At 44.3% G+C, this 26,614-nt stretch overlaps 1 protein-coding gene across 4 annotated transcripts in view; it reads right to left on the bottom strand.

Moving 5' to 3' along the window:
- Positions 1–26,614, bottom strand: part of ERC2 (ELKS/RAB6-interacting/CAST family member 2) — a 2,191,867-nt gene that overhangs the window by 365,123 nt on the left and 1,800,130 nt on the right. For all 4 annotated transcript variants that reach the window (XM_086939131.1, XM_086939132.1, XM_086939133.1 and 1 more), the window contains one exon: positions 20,252–20,386. In XM_086939131.1, the coding sequence (XP_086795257.1) occupies positions 20,252–20,386 (135 nt within the window). The remainder of the gene's footprint in view (positions 1–20,251; positions 20,387–26,614) is intronic.

Below are 26,614 nucleotides of genomic sequence, written 5' to 3'. Positions count from 1 at the left end.
AGCAGTATTTTACTATTAGGACATTTAGAGCTACCAGTACATGTACTATCTTTTGCACATGGGGCTGCCTCGGGGCGGCCTTAAGGGTGACTTACATGTATTAGAATGGAATGTTTGGCCTGGCAAGTGGGTGCATTTGCCATGTCGAAATGGCAATTTAAAACTGCACACAAACACTGCAGTGGCAAGTCTGAGACATGTTTGCAAGGCTACTCGTGTGGGTGGCGCCATCAGTGCTGCAGGCCCACCAGTAGCATTTGATCTTCAGACCCTGGACACACCTCAGACTCTTTACTCAGGACTTACTAGTAAATCAGATATGTTAATTAGAAAGAAACCTATCACCAATACAATTTAGACAGAGAGCATATGAATGTTAACACTAATTGGCAGAGGTAAAGGGCCCAGAATCATAACACCAACCGAAACAGGTCTGAAAAATTAGGAGGAAGATGGCAAAAAGTTTGGGGATAACTCTTCAAAAAGGGCAGGTCCAACAGCACTCTTGTGGATTTCTCATGATGCACACAATCCAGGGGTTTATGCACCCAGCAGTAGGCATAGCTTACTCCCAATATGGTAGGTGTTGTTTCCATACATTTCTGAGTGTACTCCTCTGGCTTTTTATGAATTACGACTTAACCTTACAAGTAACTGGGAATTAGACTTCACAAGGGGTAAGGAAAGAAATGTGTATGAAAAAATATAAAAATAAAAAATAGGATGTGGAGGGACACATTTTTGTGATTTGGGCCTTTGTGCATCGAGCACAGAAGCAGCTGGCATAAAATGCACACTTTTTACCATTTGGTTTTTATTAAAACTGCAGCTTTCCTGGTAGACGAAGGCGCTGCAGGTGAATCAACAAAAAACATGGCATCCGGAATAGAGCACACTGAAAGACAATATAGCTGCTTTCAAACTAGGCAGCAATTACTGATTTCAAATTGCATTCCAACTCGTGCACATTTATGTTCTTGAACTTATCATTTTTAGGTCTCGCCTGGACATCGCATCCGAAGGATGCGTCCAGGCTGGAGACTTATAGTCGTCTGACACGGGGGAATGAGGGACACAAAACTGTGACGAGCGGCTGGATTGAGCTGCGTGCACGCGCGTCAACATTCACGCATGCGCACATCACAGCCACACGCATACACAGCACTCACGCATGCGCACATACACACGCATACACAGGCACACCCCCGTCACCTACACGCATACACAGAGACCCCTCCACACACACCAGCCCCTCTCCTCTCGGCTCCACACACACGCACACGCATTTACACTTACACAGACACGCAGGCACCCAGATAGGCAACCCCCCCCCCGTCACACACACGCATACACACAGACTCCAGGACACATACACATACACACACACATGCACGCTCACACACATACACAGTCCGCCGCCGCGCGCGCGCACACAGATGCCCCCCCCCCCACCCCAACAAGGCGAAGCCCCACTCACCGGCATCCTCAGTGCAGCGGCTCCCACCGGCAGCAAGACTCTTCTTCCCTTCTTCGGCACCGGGGCGCAGGGTAGGCTCCTGCCTGCTCCGGTGCGCCAAACAATCGCGGCTCTTCCGTGGGAGGCGGGGTAGGCTCCCGCCCTCCTACTTCCGGTTGTCCCGCCCGGCCTGCCTGACTTCCTGTTCGCAGGCCGGCGGAAAACGAAAGCGGGAGTCCGCCGTAATTGCTTACCTTAGGGCAAAGGAGCGTGTGTGCGCGGCGGTTTCCTTTGCCGCGCGCGTTGATTGGTGAATGCGCAGTGAGTATTTTTTATAAAACTGTAAAATACTTGAATCAAATGCGCATCACGACGTCTGCGCATGTCCGTGACTTGGTATGATACAAGGAGGCAGGAGAGGAGAGTGTGCGAGCGGCCGGTTTCCTTTGCCGTGCATGTTGTTTTGCCAAGCGTGTTGTTCGTTGAGGGTGGAATGCGCAGTGAGTTTTTTATGAGAAAATTATTAGGTACAATTGCACGGACTTGATTCCTGGAGTACACCCTGTCCACGCACAGAGGACTCCTGAGCCGTGGATGGATCTGGTTTCCCAGGCGACCGATGGCCGGGTTGTGTGCCTGGCCCTCTCCATCAAGTCTTCGTCTGATCTGTTTTGATAAGGACGGGTCGGGTGGGTTCGTTGTTATGGGTGATTGATTTTTTTTTTTGTAAGTACATTCCTCCAAGATACAGTGAAGCGTTTAGTACTTTGGTATTGCGGGTACATTTTGTCTCTTACCTCGTAGCTTCTAATCTACGGCCTTGTGCTGTTGCAGGAACATATCATTTTGCCATTTTGTTCAGACATTGACCAAGCTTAGCTCCTCTGACATAAACCAGTGCACGCAGAAGAGGTACCCGTTTTATGCCACAAAAGGAACAGTAATGATGAGTGCAGAGTGAGTGCAGAGTGACAGTGAGTGCAGAGTGCATGCAGTGAGTGCAGAGTGACAGTGAGTGCAGAGTGCATGCAGAGTGACAGTGAGTGCAGAGTGACAGTGAGTGCAGAGTGACAGTGAGTGCAGAGTGACAGTGAGTGCAGAGTGAGTGCAGAGTGACAGTGAGTGCAGAGTGCATGCAGTGAGTGCAGAGTGACAGTGAGTGCAGAGTGCATGCAGAGTGACAGTGAGTGCAGAGTGACAGTGAGTGCAGAGTGACAGTGAGTGCGGAGTGACAGTGAGTGCAGAGTGACAGTGAGTGCAGAGTGACAGTGAGTGCAGAGTGCGTGCAGAGTGACAGTGAGTGCAGAGTGAGTGCAGAGTGACAGTGAGTGCAGAGTGACAGTGAGTGCGGAGTGACAGTGAGTGCGGAGTGACAGTGAGTGCGGAGTGACAGTGAGTGCGGAGTGACAGTGAGTGCGGAGTGACAGTGAGTGCAGAGTGACAGTGAGTGCAGAGTGACAGTGAGTGCGGAGTGACAGTGAGTGCGAAGTGACAGTGAGTGCGAAGTGACAGTGAGTGCAGAGTGACAGTGAGTGCAGAGTGACAGTGAGTGCAGAGTGACAGTGAGTGCAGAGTGACAGTGAGTGCAGAGTGACAGTGAGTGCAGAGTGACAGTGAGTGCAGAGTGAGTGCAGAGTGACAGTGAGTGCAGAGTGAGTGCAGAGTGACAGTGAGTGCAGAGTGACAGTGAGTGCAGAGTGACAGTGAGTGCAGAGTGACAGTGAGTGCAGAGTGCGTGCAGAGTGACAGTGAGTGCAGAGTGACAGTGAGTGCAGAGTGACAGTGAGTGCAGAGTGACAGTGAGTGCAGAGTGACAGTGAGTGCAGAGTGCATGCAGAGTGACAGTGAGTGCAGAGTGACAGTGAGTGCAGAGTGACAGTGAGTGCGGAGTGACAGTGAGTGCAGAGTGACAGTGAGTGCAGAGTGACAGTGAGTGCAGAGTGCGTGCAGAGTGACAGTGAGTGCAGAGTGAGTGCAGAGTGACAGTGAGTGCAGAGTGACAGTGAGTGCGGAGTGACAGTGAGTGCGGAGTGACAGTGAGTGCGGAGTGACAGTGAGTGCGGAGTGACAGTGAGTGCAGAGTGACAGTGAGTGCAGAGTGACAGTGAGTGCGGAGTGACAGTGAGTGCGGAGTGACAGTGAGTGCGAAGTGACAGTGAGTGCAGAGTGACAGTGAGTGCAGAGTGTCAGTGAGTGCAGAGTGACAGTGAGTGCAGAGTGACAGTGAGTGCAGAGTGACAGTGAGTGCAGAGTGACAGTGAGTGCAGAGTGACAGTGAGTGCAGAGTGAGTGCAGAGTGACAGTGAGTGCAGAGTGAGTGCAGAGTGACAGTGAGTGCAGAGTGACAGTGAGTGCAGAGTGACAGTGAGTGCAGAGTGACAGTGAGTGCAGAGTGCGTGCAGAGTGACAGTGAGTGCAGAGTGACAGTGAGTGCAGAGTGACAGTGAGTGCAGAGTGACAGTGAGTGCAGAGTGAGTGCAGAGTGACAGTGAGTGCAGAGTGAGTGCAGAGTGACAGTGAGTGCAGAGTGACAGTGAGTGCAGAGTGACAGTGAGTGCAGAGTGACAGTGAGTGCAGAGTGCGTGCAGAGTGACAGTGAGTGCAGAGTGACAGTGAGTGCAGAGTGACAGTGAGTGCAGAGTGACAGTGAGTGCAGAGTGAGTGCAGAGTGACAGTGAGTGCAGAGTGACAGTGAGTGCAGAGTGACAGTGAGTGCAGAGTGACAGTGAGTGCAGAGTGACAGTGAGTGCAGAGTGACAGTGAGTGCAGAGTGACAGTGAGTGCAGAGTGACAGTGAGTGCAGAGTGCATGCAGAGTGACAGTGAGTGCAGAGTGACAGTGAGTGCAGAGTGACAGTGAGTGCAGAGTGACAGTGAGTGCAGAGTGACAGTGAGTGCAGAGTGCGTGCAGAGTGACAGTGCGTGCAGAGTGACAGTGCGTGCAGAGTGACAGTGAGTGCAGAGTGACAGTGAGTACAGTCACTCAGCACCACCACATTATCAGTCAGAACCACCACAGCATCACTCAGAACCACCACAGCACCACTCAGCACCACCACAGCATCACTCAGCATCACTCAGCACCACCACAGCACCACCATAGCACCACTCAGCACCACCACTGCATCACTCAGCATCACCACAGCCCCATTCAGCACCACCACAGCATCACTCAGCACCACCACAGCACAAATATGTTCTCTCAATGTTTCAAGCTTTATTACAAATGTCACAAAAAGATGTTAATATTTCACTTCTGTTCTTGGATTTTGTTACAATAAAATACACTGAACATAATCTTCACAAAAGTTATTTACAAAAGTTTAAGCTATTGCCATTATAAATTACAATCACTTTTATTAAGTATTAAAAAAAATTAAAAGCCATTGTTATTTGTAATATCAATACATCTAAGTCACGTAAATACAAATGTTGCATTACAAATGCTATAGGTGTCACATTTGCGAAAGTTATAACTATTGGCATTGTAAATGACAAAGCTATTAATTTAGCTATTTTCAAAACCAACACATAAATGAACGTTTGGTGAATTTCCATTAAAATATTTGACTTTTTTACTAAGATATTATTATACTGTTTTATGCAAACAAAATTTAGATACTGCATAAATAACTTTAATAAAACATATTTTATATGAAGCTTTTTATGTAAAAAAAAATATAGCATAAAGCAAAAAACAATTGCCATTTACAATGCTAATAGCTCAAACTTAAATAATGCGAGACCTATTGCATTGCAAATGCTTGTTCAATGAGCAGCAATTAAGAAAATGTCTCGAGTCCATACAATTCAGATTTCTAACACTTTATTACATTCACAAACTAAATAAACTAAAACGTTCCTGACTATGATTGAACAAGACAGGAACCTCGGACTGCCAGCACCACTACTGTTCAGGGAATAAAAAGAGCTCCCAGATGTCAACTCTGGTTAAAAAACAGATGTTAGAACAGATCTATCGAAAGCTGCTACACTACTTACAGCAATTGGGAAGAGGATGGGGAATGTAACATGTTTTACATGAGCAGAATGAGGAGAAATTGTGGTATGTGGAAAAAGCACAAAGATGTGGTTAAAAGCAGGCAAATGTTGGGCTGGGACAATGATCTAGAAAGAGAGAGTCTATGGATCAAATATAGGAGGGGGCAACAAAACTCATTAACTTGATGACAACTTAATGCAGAAGGCTTCTTCTGGTGTTATTACCCAAGAAGCTTCAACCATTAATACCCAATTATGTGCTGGCAAATTTCATTACATCGACTCCTACCCTTTGCCGTCACAGTCCATGTGAGGCCATTCACCAACTCTTCACTGATTTGTTTACTTTATGCACCAATAAAGACTACAAATTAAAAAAAATACATGATTCACATTTTCCTGTGGTATCAAATAATTATTGCCAGGTGAGGGTGGGCATAGGTCTGTGACTTAATTATTGCCCTGAATACCAGGAGCGGGTAGGCATAGGACCGTGACGTGAACAAGGATTCAGTGAAGATTTTGGGGCATATTACCAAGCAATAGCGATAATTATCGCTATTGCTTGGTTAGCAGGAAAAAAATATCGCCGAGCACCGAGGATTTTTACCGCTGAGATACCTTGATATTATCAAGGTTTATCTCAAAAGCGGTAAAAATCCTGCGAAATGCATGAATATCGCTGAAAAATCAGCGATATTCATGCATTATCGTGACAATGCTCTTAGCCATGTTATCCACCTTCCATTGGATAACATGGCTAAGAACTGCTTTTAGCAGGCGTTAGCTTTTGGAGATATTCGCGCTTAGCGCGAATATTTCCAAAAGTTGTTAATAGGGGTTAGAGATGTTAGCGACTGTTTTCAGTCTCTAACATCTTGGCACGCCCACTTTGCATGTCATTAGCGATAATTATCGCTGACATGCAAAGTGGGCCCCTAAATGATGCCCGCTATCGCCTACAAGCTGTCGCTAACTGGTGTTAGCGACAGCTTGGTAATAGGGCGATAAAATTATCGCCGCATTAGCGGGAAAAAGTCCCGCTAATGCGGCGATAATGCCCTTGGTAATAATGCCCCTTTGTTTTTTAATATAATTGTAATTATACGTTGAACAAATGGAATGGGAGTTGATCAGCCACTTCAGTCTGAAGCAGAGAAGAAATAGACAGTAACAAATAAAAAAAACTGCACCTACACCCTCCCTCCTTTGATCTCACCAGCAGGGATTTCCACTGTTGAATCAAATTGAAGTAATACAATGACACTACTTCACAGATGAACACCATAAATTAGACATTGATTACAAGTCGGGTACAAATCCTAATTTAGGTGCCTGCTCTTGTTTGCCCCTGAAATGGGCTTACCGGCTCTTTGCAATCTGATCATCCCAGTGCTTCAGCAGGACATGTTTTGCTAGATAAAACCAAGGACAAATCATGCAGGCAAAGAGCACAAAAAGTAGTTTTCAATATTTGAAATGGGGGAAACAAGTGCATTTACCACATTATCACCCATTCTGGAGTTCTAACCCCAGATTTGGAAGCAGATCTGGAAATAATTCTCTTCACTGAAGGTTGCATTCAACGTTTCGCCTCAAGCAGCACACATTCAGTTAAGTATTGCTTGGTCTGATGTGCCATGTTATTGTGACTCCTTCTTTACAGTGATTATCCACCCTGCTGGGCAAGCTCATGCAGGGGGTGAGGTAAATTGCTGTGCTTGGCCAGGACTCTCTGTATCTCATGTATAACCTTTTTCCAGGTTGCCCTGCGAGGAAGAGTACTTCTTGAGGTCCTTACCTGGAAGCATCTTGGGGTGAACGCCATGAAAACACAAGGATGTGCTGAGAGCAGGTGGTCCTCCTCCTTCAGTATTAATGATGTGATGAGGGACACAGCTCATAAGCCTCAGCCTGCCTCGAACATGACCACTGTTCAATGCAGTTGTTGGCACAATAGAGCAAACCTGTTCAGCAGACAAAGACCAGGAAAGACTTGAACCTTGTTGTGGGATGATGCATGGACAGCGTATCTACCAAGGCAGAGATTAGCTGTTGCATTATGTCAATTGGAGAGGCTGGCCCTGGACATAGACACAACTAGATGTAGCATCCAGCAAGCACCAAAACTAAAAGAAATCAGAAAGAAAGAAATGCACACCCTTTTTTCCCACAGGTGAGCAAGAGGTCATCACAAATTCAATGAAACTATAGTTTTCAATATCCAGCTCTCCTTCCCTTTCAAACACTCATAGATCAGCATCCTATTCTCCACAAGGTAGAGCGTAATCTAGTTGTAGACGAGATTAACCTAGAAATTAGGAACCCCCGTTTAAGTAGATGCATCCACGTCACCCCACTGCCAGAGTTACTGCAATACCAGAGCTTGAATCCAGTAGCTATTGAAGGGCCATATTTACATGTTATGCTGTGCTCACTCACGCCCTACCTTTACAAAAAGCAATGTGAGATGCATAGCGTGGGCTTGAGGAGGTGGAGCACAGTGATGTACAGGCTTAACTTCTCCTAGGAGCCAGGATATTATCTTGATCACATGTATGTTGTGTTATTTTATGTTAATGGGTATTAGCTATAGCGCATGTCTCGTCCCCAAATGGGGAATCTTGGCGCTGAGATAACAGAAGAGTAAGGAACTGCCATTTAAAACAGCCATGTTCTAAGCTGGTTCTTGAAGCCTGCGAAGTCAGCACAAGCCCCAATGACCATGGGGAGTTTGTTCCAGTGGTACAGAGCTAGATATGTGAAGGCCCGTCCACCATGTTTAGATGTGCGGATGTGTCGAGGGCAGAGAAGGAGCTGATTTTTTGATCTGAGGTTTCTATTCGGGCGATAAGTTGTCAATTTGTCCTGTAAATATTTAGGCTCCTTACCTGCCAGAGCTTTATGCGTCAGGCAGAGGAGTTTGAAAACTGCTCTCTTGTATTGTTGAAGAGGTGTGGCGTAGTGGCCAGGGTGCCTGACTCCAAAGTACGCGGTCCACGGTCCGATCCCGGTGCCAGCGGCAGGTTAGCCCAGCACCATGTGACTCTGGGCAATAGCTCGCTTAATCTTTCCGAGGGCCCCCAGCGCCGGGACACCACTTCGGCGGTAGCTGTGCGCTTTACAAATACTGGTATTTCATTTCATTATGTGCGCAATGATTCTCCTAAGGCTCTTTAGCTCTTCTTGGCAGTACCTGCACCATGTGGATGAATCTGTATCCTGGTCCTCTCTATTGACAGGGCATCACAGGCCATAAGCATTCAGCATGCCCATTCTTGCATTACTCCAAGGTGTGAGGGTTTATAGGAAATCTATTCAAGGATCTCTTAGTCTACTTGGACTTCCCTAATACCTCCATTCAACATGACCCCCTGTTGTTGTGGGAGCTCTCAGTCAAATACTTTTGAGTCCCCTATCTAGGGAAAAGGCTGGGTTAATATTTCAAGTCTTCTTAAAATAATTTTCGATGCTCCATGCGAGTCGTTATTGTTTTCAAAATCCTCTCGTTGTTCCTAATATACTGAAGAAGAGCATACAAGGTACTAATTGTAGGATTACCTTCTGCCAATCTACAAGTCTGAAGATCTCACTTCACTTTCTCAACTCTCTCGCTTAAACAGACTACAGCTTAGTAAATCAGAACGAATCTTGGGGGCACCACTGTAATGAGCCCAGAGCAGTGGCCCCATAGAAACTGGGATTTGTGTGGAAAGGGGTGACTGCGGGGTGAGTGGTTGCTCCTTATGTTGTCGGAAGTTGGAAAGTGGCCCAGCACAAAATGATGGTGCCACCTGCCGCAAATGGTAAGCGCCCACTCAAGTCTTTATGTCTCACACATTCATAGATTGTGTGGTCAACGGGGACCCCTAAAAAGTGTGTCCATCTGTGCCGTAGGTGCTTATGTTACACACCTAGGGCCTTATTTATGAAGGCCTTGCGCCACCGGTGCGTCACTTTTAATGTGGGAAAAAGTGACTCACCGGTGGCGCAAGGCCTTCATAAATAAGGCCCCTAGAGTGGGGTGAGCAACAGTAATACCTGTTGTAATGGGAAATTACACATTTTATAACCATTAATACTAACTGCAATTATACTTACAGCCCCCACCCTTTCTGATGCCTCCTACAAGCAGCCACAAGGTACCACTTACTTAACTTTTCTCTTCTCTCCTCAGCGTTTCTGTTTCCTGAAATGCTAGTGCTTTGTGCTTCTGATGACACAAGGGAGAGCACCACAGAGCTATTCTGAGAATGCTAAGGTTAGCCAACGTGCTTATTTTGGCTTTTATAACCTGTTACAATTATTGTTCGAAGAAAGAGTTATGGTACCAAATTCTGAAGTTTATTTAATGTTAAAATGTTATTTTTTGTGACCTTAACATAAAATATAATGGTTTTTAGACAGATAGGTCAGTTGGTGGCCTACCAAATTATGTACAAATATAGCTTTCCTCGAGCTAAGCTATAATCATTGACAGCACATGTTCCAAAAATCTTTGTTTTCTTTACACACATGCTGTTCCTCTCTTGGCTCTGGGAAAAAAGAGGCCGACCGCCAGGCACTATAGAAAATCCAGGCTGTGCTCACGTATGTACACAGACCCCATTGGCGACCTGCGGTCATTTTCTGCATGCCCTCCAGCCTACAGCACCAGGTAAGTGATGCTGGAGTCTTTGAGTGTCTTAATCACCATCAACCTTGTGAAAAAACGTAGTCCTGGTATTAAACTACTGCAGATTAAAAACAGTTGTGCCACACGTGCCTCCTTTGGCTCACTGCAAATTCTTAAAACTACTCCTTGATTCTTTTGGCTTGTGCTCCAGATGTGGGATTTCTGCATCATGAGGGGTCACTGTAAGTTCAAACCTTACAAATGTTATCAACGGCCTTCATACATCTCAGGTACGTATGATCAACAGTGCTCTTTTGGTGGTCAAAACACGTCTAACTTTCAGCAATGCAAATGAGTAAAAGGTCTGTCGACACATATTTTTGAAGGATGGGTAGATGATAGAGCTTTACATGAGTGGTAAGTGGTTTAAAAATATAAAGACACTTATTCAGAAAAGGGCACGCCTGCAAGTGCTGGATATTGACTAAAATATTCACACACTTGAGTCCGCATTTCACGCCGTCTCCATACCGATTTGGAGGGAGGTAGAATTTGGGTTCCTGAGTCATGTGCTGTAATCTTGCATTAGGCTTAAACGCAATAGAGATTGTTAGGAGGGATGTGATAAAGGGGAAAAATTCTCCAGGTCAAAAATGGAAGTATTGGGAAAGCGCCTACCCCCCCTACTCCCTTGCCAACACAGACGGTAATTACTATTTGGTAGCAGGCGACACGTAGGCTGGGATGGATAGGCATGCAAAGAGTGTCCTGTGCACACGTATCTCTCAAAATAGTTCTCAGGTGAGAACCAAAAGTTTAGTAAACCTTCAACAAATGATTTCAGAATCCATCCGTGTGGAGTGATAATTATTTAATAGTTCAGAATGGATCAGTACATACAAGAGCAAGTAGCCGACACGTGTTTCGTCACACCGTGTACAGGTAATGACTCATCAGGGCTGTCTATGTAAAGCGGCCTTAAGTCATGTGGAAAGGCGCGCCTAGCGTGGTTGGTGGTCGGGGTATGGCAGTGACGGAGGGAAAATATAACTCCCTCTGTGTAGAAATGGAAAAATGCGGGCACGTTTCAGGACGAGTCTGTCCTACTCGGCGTGCTTACGGTGAAAACAAAGCACGGGTGTGTGCAAACGGCAGTTCTTCTCATCCGGGTAGTGGCTGGGATGGATAGGCAGGGCGACATTAAGGACTCCCCTCTGGGATTCCGACCTTTTCTGTGGCCCACAGAGCATGGAGGGTCATAGCAAATGGGGTTTGTTGGGACTCTCCCAACTAGGGAAGGTCTGGAGGGACAGGACGTTAACAGCCTTGGATGAACTGCAGGCGGAATATGAGCTCTCAGGGATACCAGCATGTCTAATTCCTACTTACTGGGTGCACTGCTTTGCATGAAGAGAATGAGGAACAGTCCCCACTGGAATACAGGGTACTGAGATCCCCCCTGACGAGCCAGTCAGTGTCCCGAATTTACTTCACACTATTGAACAATAGTCTCCCAACTCTGCACCCTCTGAGAAAGAAATGGGAAAGGGATTTGGGTAGACTAAAAGATAATGACTGGAGTCAGTCATGTGAGTACTCTTGGGACGTGGGAATCCGAGCGGGCTTCAAACGGATCTTGTTAAAAATTTAGCTTAGAGCCTACTATACCCGGAACCGCCTGTTTTGAATGGGCCGGGTTCCAAATGACCAATGTTTACGGGGCTGCCACATGCGAGGAGCCCTAATCCACACACTCTGGGAATGTCTGAAAATTGGAACCTACTGGAAGGGAGTGAGAAGCGGAATATCAGTAACACTGATGCAGGAAGTGCAGCTTACACTCCAGGTGGTCACTCTGGGAATCTGGGCCGAATAAACTCTAGACTGCTATGCACTGATATTCAGCAACCTGGTACAGATGGTGGCCCGCAGAGATATACTGAAATGGTAGGAGAGCCTGAACTGGTGAATAGAGTAGAAAAAATGATGCACCAAGCGAGAGGGTATCTATGTGAATGGGACAAAATATGAGGTCCATGGAGATCAGTGAGGAACGGATCGACTAGAGAAGCAGGGCAAAGACCTGCTCCGGTGGAGGATGGAATAAATACTACCCAGGCGGCTAGCAGAGGGGATAGGTGCGAACTACTCCCCGGGGGTGGGTAGGATTAATGGCTGCTCCACTGGTGTCCGGTCACACACGACTCAAATGATAAGACTTACAATAATAATGCATTCTTGTCTGTGCATCCTCATGGGCGGAGGGGGATGTTTATGATGTTTGATTCTCTTGGTAAAACAAATAAAGAGATTTAAAGAACAAACCATGGAAGAATTTGTGAATAACTACTTAAATAAATGCATAAACACCAATTTCCAATAGTATGCCACATTACATAGCGAAGCAATGTGAAATTACCCGGAACCTCTTGGTAATTTTGAGTGCAAAATAACCACATTGGTAGTGCCCTCACAATAAACTAATAGTAATGTGGGCCTTTGTAAAATACTTGTATTGTCCCAGAAAATTATGAGTTAAGATAGCTACATCGAAAACACCTACCTGAGAAGTCTCTTTAGGCAGCTGTCTTTAATGTGCCTGTACATGGATCAAATTATTGCTTTAACTAGGTTTAGCTAAATTTACCCCAACGCTGTCTGATATTCTGTATTTTTTCACGGAAGGAGAGGTTGATGACATTGCACTTTTCTGTGGAGTGAGGTATAGGTATGTCAAGCAGGAAGTTGATGCAGTACTTGATTGCCTAGAACAGCCTTCTGCTACTGTTGGTAACTTCATTGACGGTGTTGGTATAGTACTTTGCTCTGACTGATGTATTGAGCTGCTTGCATGTTAATCAAGAGATTTTGTAGAATTCTGTTTTTCTTCTATGTCCTTTCCTGTCTGCGGATGGATTGTTTATTGTCTGCAAGTTGTTTAGAGTACCAGTGGGCTTTGGTTTGCACTTTAATGTTGTAATCAGCTCATGGATGTTCACATAGCTTTCAAACAAACTGTTGAAGTTGTTTTGAAGAATATTGGTGTCAAACATGGAATTAATAGGGCGAGAGATGAGTTCAAGAATTTTGTTGGCTGTTGAGACATCTTTGAAGGACCGGAAGGTTTGGTCTTCTCTTTTGTGGTGATCTGGTTTGTTGGTAGAATGCTAAGATGGAGATAGGGACGGTGAAAGGGTCAATCCAGTCCAGGGGTTTGTATGGTTCAGATTGTTGAGAAGACCAGGCAGAGCGTGTGGCCTTTGGAGTGTGTTTGCTGTGTGGTACGTAGTAACATGTTGAGGGTATCGATAAGGTTGAAGTGGTTTTTTTTCTTAGCTTGTGTTGTCTAGGAGTTTAAAGTCACCAAATAGGGTGGTGTGGGCATGTTGCATGGATGAGGGGGTGAGTAGAACCTAGAATTCAACACAGAAATCCTTGTTCTGTCCTGGGGAAGGCATATGTATGAGATGGAAAGTGGTGGTTTGAATTTTGCAGATTGGAAAATAACATGTCACCATCTCCATGGATTTGAGTGTTACTAACTTGCAGAGCAGAACCAAGAAGACTTATGGATGACAGTGAGACTTCCTCCCTTCTTATGTGTACGGTCCCCATGATAGATGTTGTTGCCCGTGGGAAGAAGGACATCTGGGATTTACAAAGATGTAAGTGTTAACCATGTTTCGGTGATGAAGAGGGTGTCAAGCTTGTGATTGGGGATGATGGCTGCGATGTATGGTGCACATAGTACTGCACAGCGAGCGTTGATTTGAGCATGAGTTGCAATAGGTGTTGTGAGGTTGGAGGATGTGTGGTAGTTAGTGGGATGCGTATGGAGAGTAGGTCTATCTGTTGTGTGAATACTAGTCTAGTTGTCAAGAATGCTAATGAGTGTCTGGGTAATCTACATAATCGTCAGTGTAATTGTGGGGTTTGGCAGTATATAGTGCTGGGTGATACATTTGAACTTATCTTAATGTGTAAGTGGATCAGTCGTTCTGGTCCAAGACCCTATTTGCCTCAAACAGGCAATGCCCTTGTACGTGTCCACCCTTTGCTGGGGATATCTAGGCAATTGCATGCCCTGAAGTGTTGATTAAAGTAGATGGAAGGTGGAAAATGATGTCATTTCCTGTGCAGATGGCTGAAGGGAAATCCAGTGATGTCACTTTTTGTGCAGATGGATGACATTAAATTAAGTCCTCTTACTAGGTTTTTTCTTTTAAAGACAGTGTAGGTGGGAATTTAGTGATGTCAGTGCTGCTGTGGAATCATAATTATTTCATTATTTCGAAAAATTCCATCTTAATTAAGAGACACATTTTAATATAGGCATTTGTGCTTTTATCAATAGATCATATTTTTAGTGCCAGACTAATGGTGACCATATTTAAATTACTACCAGATGAAACCTGTTGACTTCTTTCTGCAAACTTCACCTGATGTTCCTTTTGCATTTTCGCTAAATTTTTGCAACAACTGGATGACCTAAAAAAACGAAGGGGCCGATAGCGATACGGCCTGTAAAGGCATCACAGGTCGGATCCTTCAGGGCCGCATCATAATGGGCCACAAGGTTTACTTTCCGACCTCCTCATTATGATGGAGGGGGTTGGAAAGTAAACCGGCTCGGAGAGCCCGTCGGCCAGTCGGAAGCCGGGCAGTAATCTTAAGGGTGGGCCTTTTTGCCCTTGAGATTACGATGTACGGTTTCCAACATGGTTTCCATGCTGGCCTCTCCGACATGGACAGCATGTCAGAAAGCATGTTTGGGGTCCCCAGAAGAGCCACCTTTGGTGCACAGTGTCCGTGTGGAGCCCTTTGGGGCACCAGGGCCCCCAAATTCTTTCTTCTCTTCCCAGTGACTCTCAGCACCCCCTAAGCTCAAGAACGGCTCAGCTATTTCTCCACGAGGCCTCCCTCCATCATTAGTACTCTACAACAACTCTATTGAGGATGGAATACATCACCTAATTGTCAACAACAACATCACTTCAAATCCATCTCCTGAGAAAAATAAAGTCATCCATTCCTCGATAAGACTTCAAGACAGCAATGCAAGCTTAAGTGCTGCCTCACACAGATGGAGAAAATGCAATACTTGTAGATTGTTACATTTCAACCCCTTCATCCCTCGGAGCCTTTCCCCATGCAAAGGCCAGGCTGTTCACCAGAAGAAAGAGATGAGAGAATATCAGTGGTGTAACACAGGCGCCCGCAGCGCCCGCAGCGCCCGCAGCCCCCGCAGTGCAGGGGGCAAGTTCCAGGGGCCCCCTTCAGCACCGTACTCTGCCCGGAGAGCTCCCTAATGAGTCTGGAAGGGGGTCCTCCACGTAGCTTGCATGGGGGCTTCCTCAAGTTCCGTTACGCCAGTGGAAAATATTACACCTTTCTCAAGACGCCTACACTGTGTCCCGCTGGATGCTAGGATTAATTTCCTATTAGGTTCCTTCACCCACAATGCCATCCGCAAAGGTCTTCCATCTCATCTAGCTACAGGAGAAACTCTATATGACAGGAAGAGAGAGGAGAAGAATAACACTCCCCACCCAGTATGACATGTTACCACTGTCAGAAAAAGCAGAACCCTTAACCAACCCTTTCTTACTCTGCACCCAGGCACAGTAAGAGTATTCTGGAACATATCAGACAGAACCCAGACCTCTTTGCAATTAGAGGGAATCTGAAGAACAACCTCTTTAGTCTTTATTTTTTTCTAACTATTCATCCTTTGAGACTATTATTCCAATATATCTATTCCTAAACAGTATGTACAATTGACAGATTTTTTTCTGTAAAGTGCTTCAGCGCCCTTGTGTCATGATATGCAATAAATAAATAAATATATAAACTGCCTCCTTGTTATCCTCCATTTACCCTAGACATATCACTGAGTCACCAAATGGTGTGTTTTTCTACTGTAGTGTAATTTAACATTTTGAATTGCACTTCATTCCGACACAAGCGGTTTCACAATGTAAATGTAAATGTGTGTGTCTTGTAAAGCGCACTGCTACCCAGAGGCGTCATGGCGCTATAGACAGCTGGGGAACCCATCCTGGCTTTCCCTGTGAGATGTTCCCTCCTTGGTATCTCCAGGGTGAAACCAGGCATCCCCAGCGTTTGTGGGGGGCCGTTGTGGAGATGAGGCAAGCTAATGGCCAGAGTTGCTGAGTGTGATCCCTGGTTAGAGAATGCACCGAGGCAAGAATTATCGAGTCCGCTGACCCTGGTTCACAACCCTGCGGCGTCAGGAATTGAACCCTGGTCCCGGGCATCCTCTGCTTCCGGGTCTGCCGCCTCTAACCAGTGAGCCACACCACTCCACTCCACAATGTTCCTCCACTGCTTACAAGTGAAACCTGTCTCATCCAACAGTTATTCTTATTGCACTGAAATATCGTTTTGATTCTCAGCTTGATCTCCATCATCTAGCATAGATTCCTGCTTCAACATCTGAACTCTGCACTTTTTACGAAAGCTGGCATTCTCTCCAGCCTGTGCAACATTTGCCACTATATTTCCAAAGCAAATGTCAGTGCAGAGTCACCAAACCCCTCTAAAAAGTGGCTTTGGAATAATTGTTTCCACTGTTCCTGGCCAAATATATTTTCATAAATGTTGCATCCACAACTAATATTTAAGAACAACTGTGTAATTTCTTGGGGACCCTACTGTTATTAAAAATGAGTCTTTTTCCTTTTTAGCGGGAATGGAACAGGATGTGAAATGGCATTCTGTCACGTTGGCTCTGAGTCAAATATGAAATTATATTTCAATGCATTTTCACATTGACATGTATGCTGCAGTATTTTAGACTATGAAATATTTTTTGAGTCTTGTCCACACACAGCTGTTGCTGTGCCTTGGCCAGGCCTATTCTTTTCCTATACACATAGAGGAGGCTTTGGGTTAGCCCTGTGCACATGTTTACATTGATGTTTTGCCTCTCGCAGTTGCCTCATCTTGATTTGATGGCTTTCATCCCTATGCATACATTTGCCCCACCCAGGAGCATTTTGGCATCACTGTCTTCCGATTGCTGGTCGACATGCGTCCTTCCACTCCTGCTGTTGCATGCATTAAGGGGACTATTGTTTTCTTTTACTCTAGGCACTCCATGAAAGTGAATGTGTTTCTTCCTCTCTCTCCCACTTTGCCTCCTTCACTTTACTCTTTCACTGTCTGTACTGCTTCTCTCTCCCCAGCTTCTGTTACTTACCCTGCCCCTCCTAGTCGTGCTTATTTTTAAAACGTTTTTTAATATTTCCCCGTACCCCCACTTTTTCATTGCTCCTCCACACTTCTGCCACTTTATTAGTTTTTTAACACCTATTTATTCCCCAGGTGAGGGCCAATGCAGTGTACAAACATACATTAAAAAAATGCAGCTTACATTAACCATTATAAATAAAAATAGTTACAGGGGTCAAGAAAGTGCTGCATAAAAGGCCAGGTGCCCCTGATGTAACGGGTAGCAGTGCTACAATCCCTCCAATGTGACTATTGGTGACTATGAGTGGCACCCTCATTCTTCAGGGTCCGAGTCCTGTTCCTCTGTTAGGTGCCCCAGTTCTGGGGGTGTGGATACCCTCCAATCTCGTTTAACATAGGTGAGTCCATATCTTTTCATATCTGGGCATAGTATCTCATAGCACTGTGGTGAGCCATTCCATTGCGTGAATATTACATACTTTAGTCCACCACATGCCTGTTGTCAGTGGCGTGGGGTTCCCCCATTCCAGTGTCACCACCAGGCGAGCTGCCAAGAGCAAAGAGGATAGAAATATAGTCATGGATGATGAGAGGGGGGACAGCCCCTCATCATCAGACAGGCCCAGGAAGGTAATTAGAGGTTGCATTGGTAAAGTTACATTTGTAATATATTTGATTGTCCCGAAAACCTAGGCCCAAAACCCCTGTATCTGTGGGCATTCCTGCCACATGTGCATATATGTCCATCTAAGCCCACAACCCCTCCAACAAGAGTTCAAACAGTTAGCAATCACTTTCAGGTGTGTGGGTGTCATATACCATCGCAGCATCATTTTAAATGCTTTGGCCCTATGCAGAAGACAGATCGATCATCGTGCTGCCTGTTTTCAAATCAGAATAAAGTTAGATTCTGTCAGTTCTAGGCCTGGGACTTCTGCCCATTTGGTTGAGAGTTACATCATGGGGATAGTTCTGTCAAATGTTTTGTATAGCCCGTATAACATTATAGTTGTGTCGCCCTCTGAAATTTCTTTATTTAAAAAAAATATATATTTGTATATACTTTTCAGTGTACACTGAGCTATCAGCAAGCATCCATCCTATAATGTTTTTTGGTCCATTTCAAGACCACCAGCATATGCACGTGTGTAGGTTTGTGCAGTGGGCATTTAGGAATGGGTATTATTTTAACAAACTCATAAAAAGATGGCTCCACAGATATGCACACAACCATCATGACAAGCTTTGAACTGGATTTTTTGTAATGTTACAAATGGATACAAAGATGGTAACAGTAGATTCGTACATCCACTGCATCCGTCTCTGAGTGGTATTTGTTAAAACATCACAAATGCATTCAAAGATGACTGCTGTGTATGTTCCTGCACCCACCACCACTATTTCTCGATGCATTTGTAATACTTTTATAACTCCTGTTCCAAAATGGCCACCACAAATGCTCTTTGGGCGGCTATCCAACAAAAAAGCATTATCAAAGCCAATAGGATTTACTACATAAACACACTGGCTTTCCAAATGCTTGTCTAATTTGTTAGACTGGGAAATCCAGGGAAAACCAGAAATAAAGATGGTGTGTTGGCATGTTGGGTGCCAAAAGTATGAGGCTGGATTAATGTGTTGCTAGAAGTGTAGTCACTGTTACACATTTATAATGCAAATATATATCTTACATGCTGTTCTTGTTCTCAATTGTGTACGTTTCAATATTATGTTCTACAGAAAATCTTATCTGAAGTAAAGTGTGTGAGGGAAAATCATTCCAGCACCCTCCAATCGCGTGGATGTGAATCACCAAAATTTCATATATTACAAAGGAAACCCAGAGAGGAAGAAAGACTTAATTACAGAAATACAGTGTAAAGGACATAAGATGAGTAACATTTGAATTGGAAGAGTGATTGAAATGAATATCACTGATATTTAAACTGATCAGTTCTGTTGTATAATTAGGACCACATTTATATGTTGGTGGAGAGGAAAATTCATCGCAACACTAAAGGAGTTCCCTCCCTGCCAACATTATGATCGGCCCACCTGATGTGGAAGCAGGCAAACCATGGTCTGACAATGGCTCCTGTGCAGGGTTTGGGGTAGCAGGTGAGTTGCACTCAGGCAGGTAGCTAGTAGAGATGACTAGGTGGTGGATATCAGTGAGTGTGTGGTGCCTCCAGGACAGGGGAAGACCCAAAACCCCTGAATGAGTGAGTAGCTAGAAGCCCATCCCTCAGCACGATAAAACAGAAACCTGGGCACACATATAAATATCAACGCCAGCCAAGGCCGAGGCTGGCCTTGTTTTTCCTATGAACATCTTCACATAAAAAAACCTTTAAAGAAAACCACCGGTGTCAACAACATTTACAACCAATTGCTGTATCAACTGTTTATATTTATATGTGTGCCCAGGTTTCTGTTTTATCAAGGTCTGACAATGGCAGAGACTACTCTGTCTCTGCTGTGATCGAACCCCACTCACGGCCTGACTGAATAAGGGCTGTCAGAGGTTTGGCTACATGTTTGCTCACCTAATTACGGTGAGCATACCTACAGCCATTTTTCATTTGAGGGGATTTGCTTTTTTTTATTTTGAAAAAGAAATCCAGCTTTGGAATTTTCTTGTTGAAAATTAAAAAAACTCTAAGTTTGAAGTACTGCTCATCATGTTGAAGGAGCTGTATGGCAAACTCACAATGCATTGACAGGCACCACTGTGACAGAGGCTCCTGCCACAGCTAGAAAGGTCCGACCGACCAGTGTACATTTCTAAATTTGGCTGGCAGCACCTCAATCAGGGTGATGGAATATGTTACTCCGCTGCCCTTGTGGAGGACTTGCCCCAGCCAAATAATAAATCAGGCCATAACTCTTAGGATTGTTTACTTCATTTGACTGTGCTGCATACTTATGAAAATAATCTCTGCCTGTCAGAAAGATGCCACTGACCTGATCTGGAGGAGGTCGATGATTGGGGTGCTGAGACCTTCCAGGAGACTGGTGGTGGTGATGGTGGTGGTGGTGGTGATGTGGGTGATGGTCATCTTCCTCATAGTTGTCTGCCAATTTCATTCTGTTCTGTGTCTGTGCAAAAAGAGGAGAAATCACATTTGATGACATTCACATCAAAGCTGTAGTGCTTCTTAGGCGAACTATATATCTGCATAGCAAAACAAATTTCCTCCGAAAAATTAGATTTAATAAATTAGCCAACACAATTGATGGGATGTCAGCGAAGATGGGAAACTGTTAACAGTTTGTACTAATCCCAACAGAGCAAAAAACTGCAAACCATACTGCATGCACTGACAGCCTCCAGAATGTGACAATCGTAAGACAATCATAAGAACAATATTTTGCCAGCTGTTAAACACATGTACAGGACAGCTTGTGTTATATTTTCGCATTTTTCTGCTGCAACATCCTTTGCCCTGATAACCCACAGCAGCAACTGCTAGATTGTTCATCAGGATTTTAATGACTGAGGTTATTTTAGTGCCTTGCTATGACACACACATGTGTGCCAGACTCCTGTGTAAGAAGGGACCTTCATAGGTTAGTAGCAGAGGCTACTTTCCATTACTCCATGCTTGAAAGTGCATTTATTCAATTAATGGGACAAGAAAAGGAGATGCCCATGGCCATAATTGAACAAAGGACCCTACCCCTTCTGGTTCCTGTGCTGGAGGGGGCTGGTGGTGAACAATGGTGGGTGTGGCAGAATCCAGAACATTGCTTCAATGTTTCCTATTTACCATAAAGGCCTGCACTGCACACCAGCATCATTAATGACTGTATCAAAATATGATATTGCCAGAGCCCCTGATAATTGTTGTATTTTGTTACCTCAAATGCAGTCGAAGGAACCATTTTCCCTGAACCAGGGCTCATGGCACTCTTGCTACGTTACTGGCACCATCATTGGCCCCAATCCTCATCCACACAACGTAAGATGCACATAAGAATCTGGGACTCGGTATTCTGTCCAAACCATAGAGTATATTACGCTGCCACGAATCAAAGCTGATATATGCCTATCGTAAAGCCAGTCTGAGGATATTGAGAGGCAAATAAACACAAGCCTAGCCCCTTCTTTGCTTCAACATAATTGACAACTATCAGCCCATCTCCTTGCTGCCTGGAATTTGGCCAAAAAACATGTCAATTGGGTTCTGTCTTCATTTTTGTAAGACAATAAGTGTCTGCACCCTTCTCAGACAGGCTTTAGATGCCAACAGGGCACTGAGTCAGCCCTCATAGTAGTAATAGAAGAGATCAGGAAGATCATGGATGACGGAGGCTGCGCTGCTCAAATATTGTTGGATCTTAGAGCAGCCTTCGACACTGTCAACCATCAACTTATGATTCAGAGATTTAGGGAGGTCGGTGTAGCAGGAACTGCACTGCAATGGATCAGTCCTTTCTTGACGACTGCTGCTTCTGCGTCTATGAAGGCGAAGCTGCATCAGAGTATATCTCTCTGCAGTGTGGAGTCCCCCAGGATTATCACTAAGTCCCACCATGTTTAATATTTACATGAGTTCATTAGCTGAATTGGTATATCCTTGGTGGATCCAAATCGTCACTTACGCCGACGATACGCAGCTAGTGGTCTTCCTTAGTCAGCAGGATAAGTCAAAGCCTGGTCTTATATCATGCCTGGGCAAGATCTCTGCATGGATGGATGAGTCATTCTTGAAGCTAAATGGAGCTAAATCAGAACAAATGCTTCTTGGGCATACTGTCCCTGTCAGCATTGATTCTTCATGGCCTAGTTGTCTGGGCCCTCCACCTGCCCCAAAACATAAGATCAAGAGTCTGGGAATCTGGCTCGATTTAAGATTGATTTAAAAGAACAGGCTCATAAAGTCGGAGCTAGTTGCTATGGACTAATAAGGCTGATAAGGAAGATCCTTCCTCTTCTTCCTTTTGACGCCAGACGGGCGCTAGTCCAGGCGCTGATACTCTCGCCAATGGACTATGCAAACGCAGTGTACCTTGGTGCTCCCCAACTACCAACAGACTACAAATTGTTCAGAACTGTGCTTCCCACCTACTATTCAACATCCCTAAATGCAGTTCGGCCAGACCAGCCCTTTTAGGTCTGCATTGGCTTCCCATTCAGACCAGAATTAGTTTTAAGGCGATGTGCATTGTTCACAAAGCCATTTCTGGAAAAGGCTCCCCTCTGATCCAGGCGATGGTTCAACTCTATCACCCTAACAGGTTGTTGAGATCTAAGCAAAAACGCTTACTCGTAGTGCCTCTGATTATGCGTGTTCGAACAGGAGGTCAGCGGTTTTCATACAATGCAGCCAAACTATGGAACCGGATTTCTGAGCATATTCGCTTGGAACCTAATTACCTCAGTTTCAGGAAACAGCTGAAAACCTTCCTTTTCTCCTGAGATGTGCTTGCTGAGTGAGGCGTCACACTAAAGCACTGGGATGCCCTTGGGTAGCCATGCGCTATACAAGTGCGTATTCTATCATTCATTCATTCATTCATCCCACAATTACTATATGTCAGATATTACATTTCACAAAGTGATAACCTGGTTTGCTGTAGCGATTTATTTGTTGATCTATGCTGCTATATGTCTGAACAATTTTTAAGGAATGAATGGAAATGTAAACCAAAGAAGCTTCCCAAAGCATTGGCTATGGATGCAGGCTTTGATCTTACATGTTTGATTGATCAGATTTTGACAAAAAGTCCCTCTGGATAATACACTTTGCAAAAGAAAGGGATTTCGGAAATTGTATTGCAAAAAAGATCATACTCGTCAAAACCACCAGGCATTACAGGCAGGTCAGCTACACTGCAGGACCACACTGGTCCTCTCATTATGAGTGGCCTTTTTACTACGTTTGGGCCAGTAAGAGTTAGGAGATTTGTGTGCATCTCTTGAGTTTCACTCAGAAACAACACCTGCCAAAAGTTGGTGGAGTCTTCCAGTGACACACCAGGAGTCAGAGTGACTGAGGAATACCCAGAGGACTCAGGGCCAAATATAAAGGTTACTCTTATTTCTAAGAGTACCCTAAAGCTGTAACACATAATATCTGGGAACTCCACCTGTAAGGAAACCTATTGTATTTGTAACTCTGGGGGAGGAGTTGCTGGGTACTTGGGCAGTTTGGTTAAGTACACAGATTATTTTCCTAGACTTACTCCTGGATTTTTTACAGCAGCCAATTCATGTGAGTAGGTAATGTTGAAATATGGTTTTGCAAATGTCACTTTGCAATCCTTGAGTAACTTTGCATGTGCAAGTAACTTACCCAAAAAACATTGGGAACACTAGGGGTTCACCCTAATCCCAATGAAAACCTAATTACCCCTCTCCTGGGCAGGCAAATCAGACATTCTCCTCCTAACTTCAAATTTATGAATGCACACAATTACACCTAGTTCTAGGTTGCTTGCAGTGATTTAAGCTCCATAAGTAGGCATATATATCCTTAGACCTGGATTCTGCAGCCCTGATTGTGAAGGGGTTGCTGGACTAAAAAAAGAAACTCACTGGCCCACTGTGGCTGCTGCTGTCTAAAAAGATCAAAAGAAGGTGCAGTGTGTGTGGCTTGGGTGCTATAATAGCTGCCATCCATTCACACATTGCTCTAACTTCCATTCCAGACTTTACAGGAAATTGCAGCACAGAACAGAAGAATACGTGTGAGTCTTGGTCTGACACTACCACACATTTATATGTCTTAGTACAGTGGTTTCAGGGGGCACTTTGGATTACTTACGCCTGGATTAAAATGCCTTTCATCCATTTAAGGATGCAAAGGCTACAATGGGTTGGCTGCATGTATTTTGAATGTATCACAAGAAGTGGGTCCAGGTTCACTGGATCCACATTAGTAACACTTTCCAAGCACATATGGACAACCATCTTAACCAGTGCATCCCTAAACACATGAAAAGCATTTTAAGTCAAGCTCAGTAAGCTTTGAATTTCTTCATGATGAACATGATGACCGGTCAGACTAGAATTTCTGAGCTAGTTAGGAAACCGGCTCTTACTTTTTCTAGACCTGGGAGAAGTACAAAGCTACCCAATATAAGGAGAGCCACAGAGAGGCATGTTCACCTTAGTGACTGATGAAGAAGATGCTATTAAGTAAGCTGTGGGAGTCATCAGTGAAGGCAGCACAACGAGATACAGTGGAAAAGGGCCTAGTGACAGGGCCCATACTCCTACGGTTGCTTCAGAGCATTGAATTCACACTAGAAGTAACGCTCCAATTATGGCAAGTAAAACCACTTTAATAGGATATGTTGCAGGAAAAAGAACAGCAATAATTCTAGACCCGAAAAAAGTGAGCAGCCCTTGCATAACTGTTCCAGCCCTAGACTCAAGGAGGTTTCAGATGACAGTATCTATGACAATGAGGTGCATGCAATCCTCACAAAATGGGAGACCTAGGAAACCTAGAAGGACCCCTTGAGATGCAACATCATCATTTAAGGTCAGAAAATGTCGTCCCTCATCAAAACAACTCATGACCATTTAACAATTATTTATGTCCCCAACCAACGCTCATCAAATGAAGGATGCGAATTTCTAGTTGCTGACATCAAGATCCACTGTAAAATGATTGACCTGATTGATAGGCCACCAGGTATTAGAAATGTGTATGTTATGAACGTAAACAGTGGGACACTGATCAGCTATGGCATTGAGTAAGATCCCATCTTCATAAACTTTGCCATGGTTCTAAACCAGGGTGAGGTGTCCAACACGATGAAAGAGGACGCATTTAAAGAGATGGGTAAACTAAATGCAAACAAATACATGTTCATGGTGATGACAATATTCAATTAATGGTTCTTGGATATCACCAAAACATCAGATTAACGCGTATAATGCAATTGTAGCAAACAACCATGTTGCTTTTGTGGCAATTAAAATGCTGTCATCTGGGGAAATGAGTGACCCAACCCCTACACCGGAAGGAAATTCAGAGTATGAGATATGCTTACTTGTGATATGTGATTTGTGTGTAGCTGTTAAAATACTGATGTGGGAAACATTGTGTGTGCAAAAATGAATTTAAAATGAAAGCATGACTAATTTACCACAGATGCAACACCAGAAATGATAGAAAAATTTCACGATTGGGCAACATTTCCACACAAATTCAAAATGTGAGCCAACTTAAATACCAAGTTATGCAGAGGACAGATCAAAAAAATTGACAGAGACTGTAAGAAACTCCTTCTCCAAAGACAGTCGTGTTCTATGCAGTCAAGACACAAAAAGGAGAAAATGACCATATGGGGATGTCCTGCTCTATATGATCTGTAAGCTTCTAAGACTTTTCATTGTGTATACAATGGTGTTAGTATCAATTTGTTTACAAAATGCAGTAATATCCTCTGTCTATGTGGCAAACACCCACATTTACAAGTACCTTGTTTTGTTACTTACCTTACATCAACAAAGTATTGCTGTGATTAAAAGCATATTTACTTATTGTTGGACCTGGCCTTTTCTGTAGGGTCACTCCAGGTTTTTGCCTTTCGTCTGCCTTCTTTTGCTGAACACATTTTTGTTGCACTTTCTCTCTGTTAATCAGTGGTAAAATACTTATGCTGTCTCCTTTAAACATGGTAGCATTGGCCTATACTTGAGTAGCACATTTAATTTACTTGTAGGTCACTAGTATACAATACTATATGTACCTAGAGTATGAAAATTTTATGATACAAGTAGGCTGCAGAACTCATTGTGCCACCGCAAAGAAAACCATGTCTCAGCCCTTCCATTGCAGCCTGTAGTGCAGTTTTAAATTGCCATTTCGAAGCTTAAAGCTTCCTTTTTAGTACTTATAAGTCACTCCAAATGTAGGCCCTAAATTTCCATAGGGGATGATGCATGGGATTTAAAAAAGGTGGACTTCTACTAAAGTTTTATATATCCTGACATTCAAAACCCTCTAAAGTCATTTTTCACTTTAGCTACCCATGGAAAAGCAATGGATTGCATTATAACTCCACGTAGTGCATAACTTCATTTTGGTACTAGCTAGAAAAATGATTCAAGGTCTCACTGGAAAGGGAATTTAAAATCCAACCTAATGGTCAAGTCGGATTTTAAATTAATATTTTGAGAATGTACTTTTAGAAAGTTGGCATTTTCCTGTCTAAACAAAATATGCCTTTCTGCCATAGCCCAGGGTGACCTGATGGTTAGTGTTTTTACTGTGGTGTGTTGTGTATTCCTCCCAGCTAGTGGACAAGGGGACTGAGTGTGGAGAGGTTAGCGTCTTCCTGACGGGATGGCTGGGGTGGAGCAGTGTC

This window comes from Lissotriton vulgaris, chromosome 9 (genome assembly GCF_964263255.1).
Source record: "Lissotriton vulgaris chromosome 9, aLisVul1.2, whole genome shotgun sequence".
Taxonomy (NCBI): domain Eukaryota; kingdom Metazoa; phylum Chordata; class Amphibia; order Caudata; family Salamandridae; genus Lissotriton; species Lissotriton vulgaris.
Note: the sequence above shows the minus strand (reverse complement) of the source record. Positions and strands in the feature narration are given on the sequence as shown.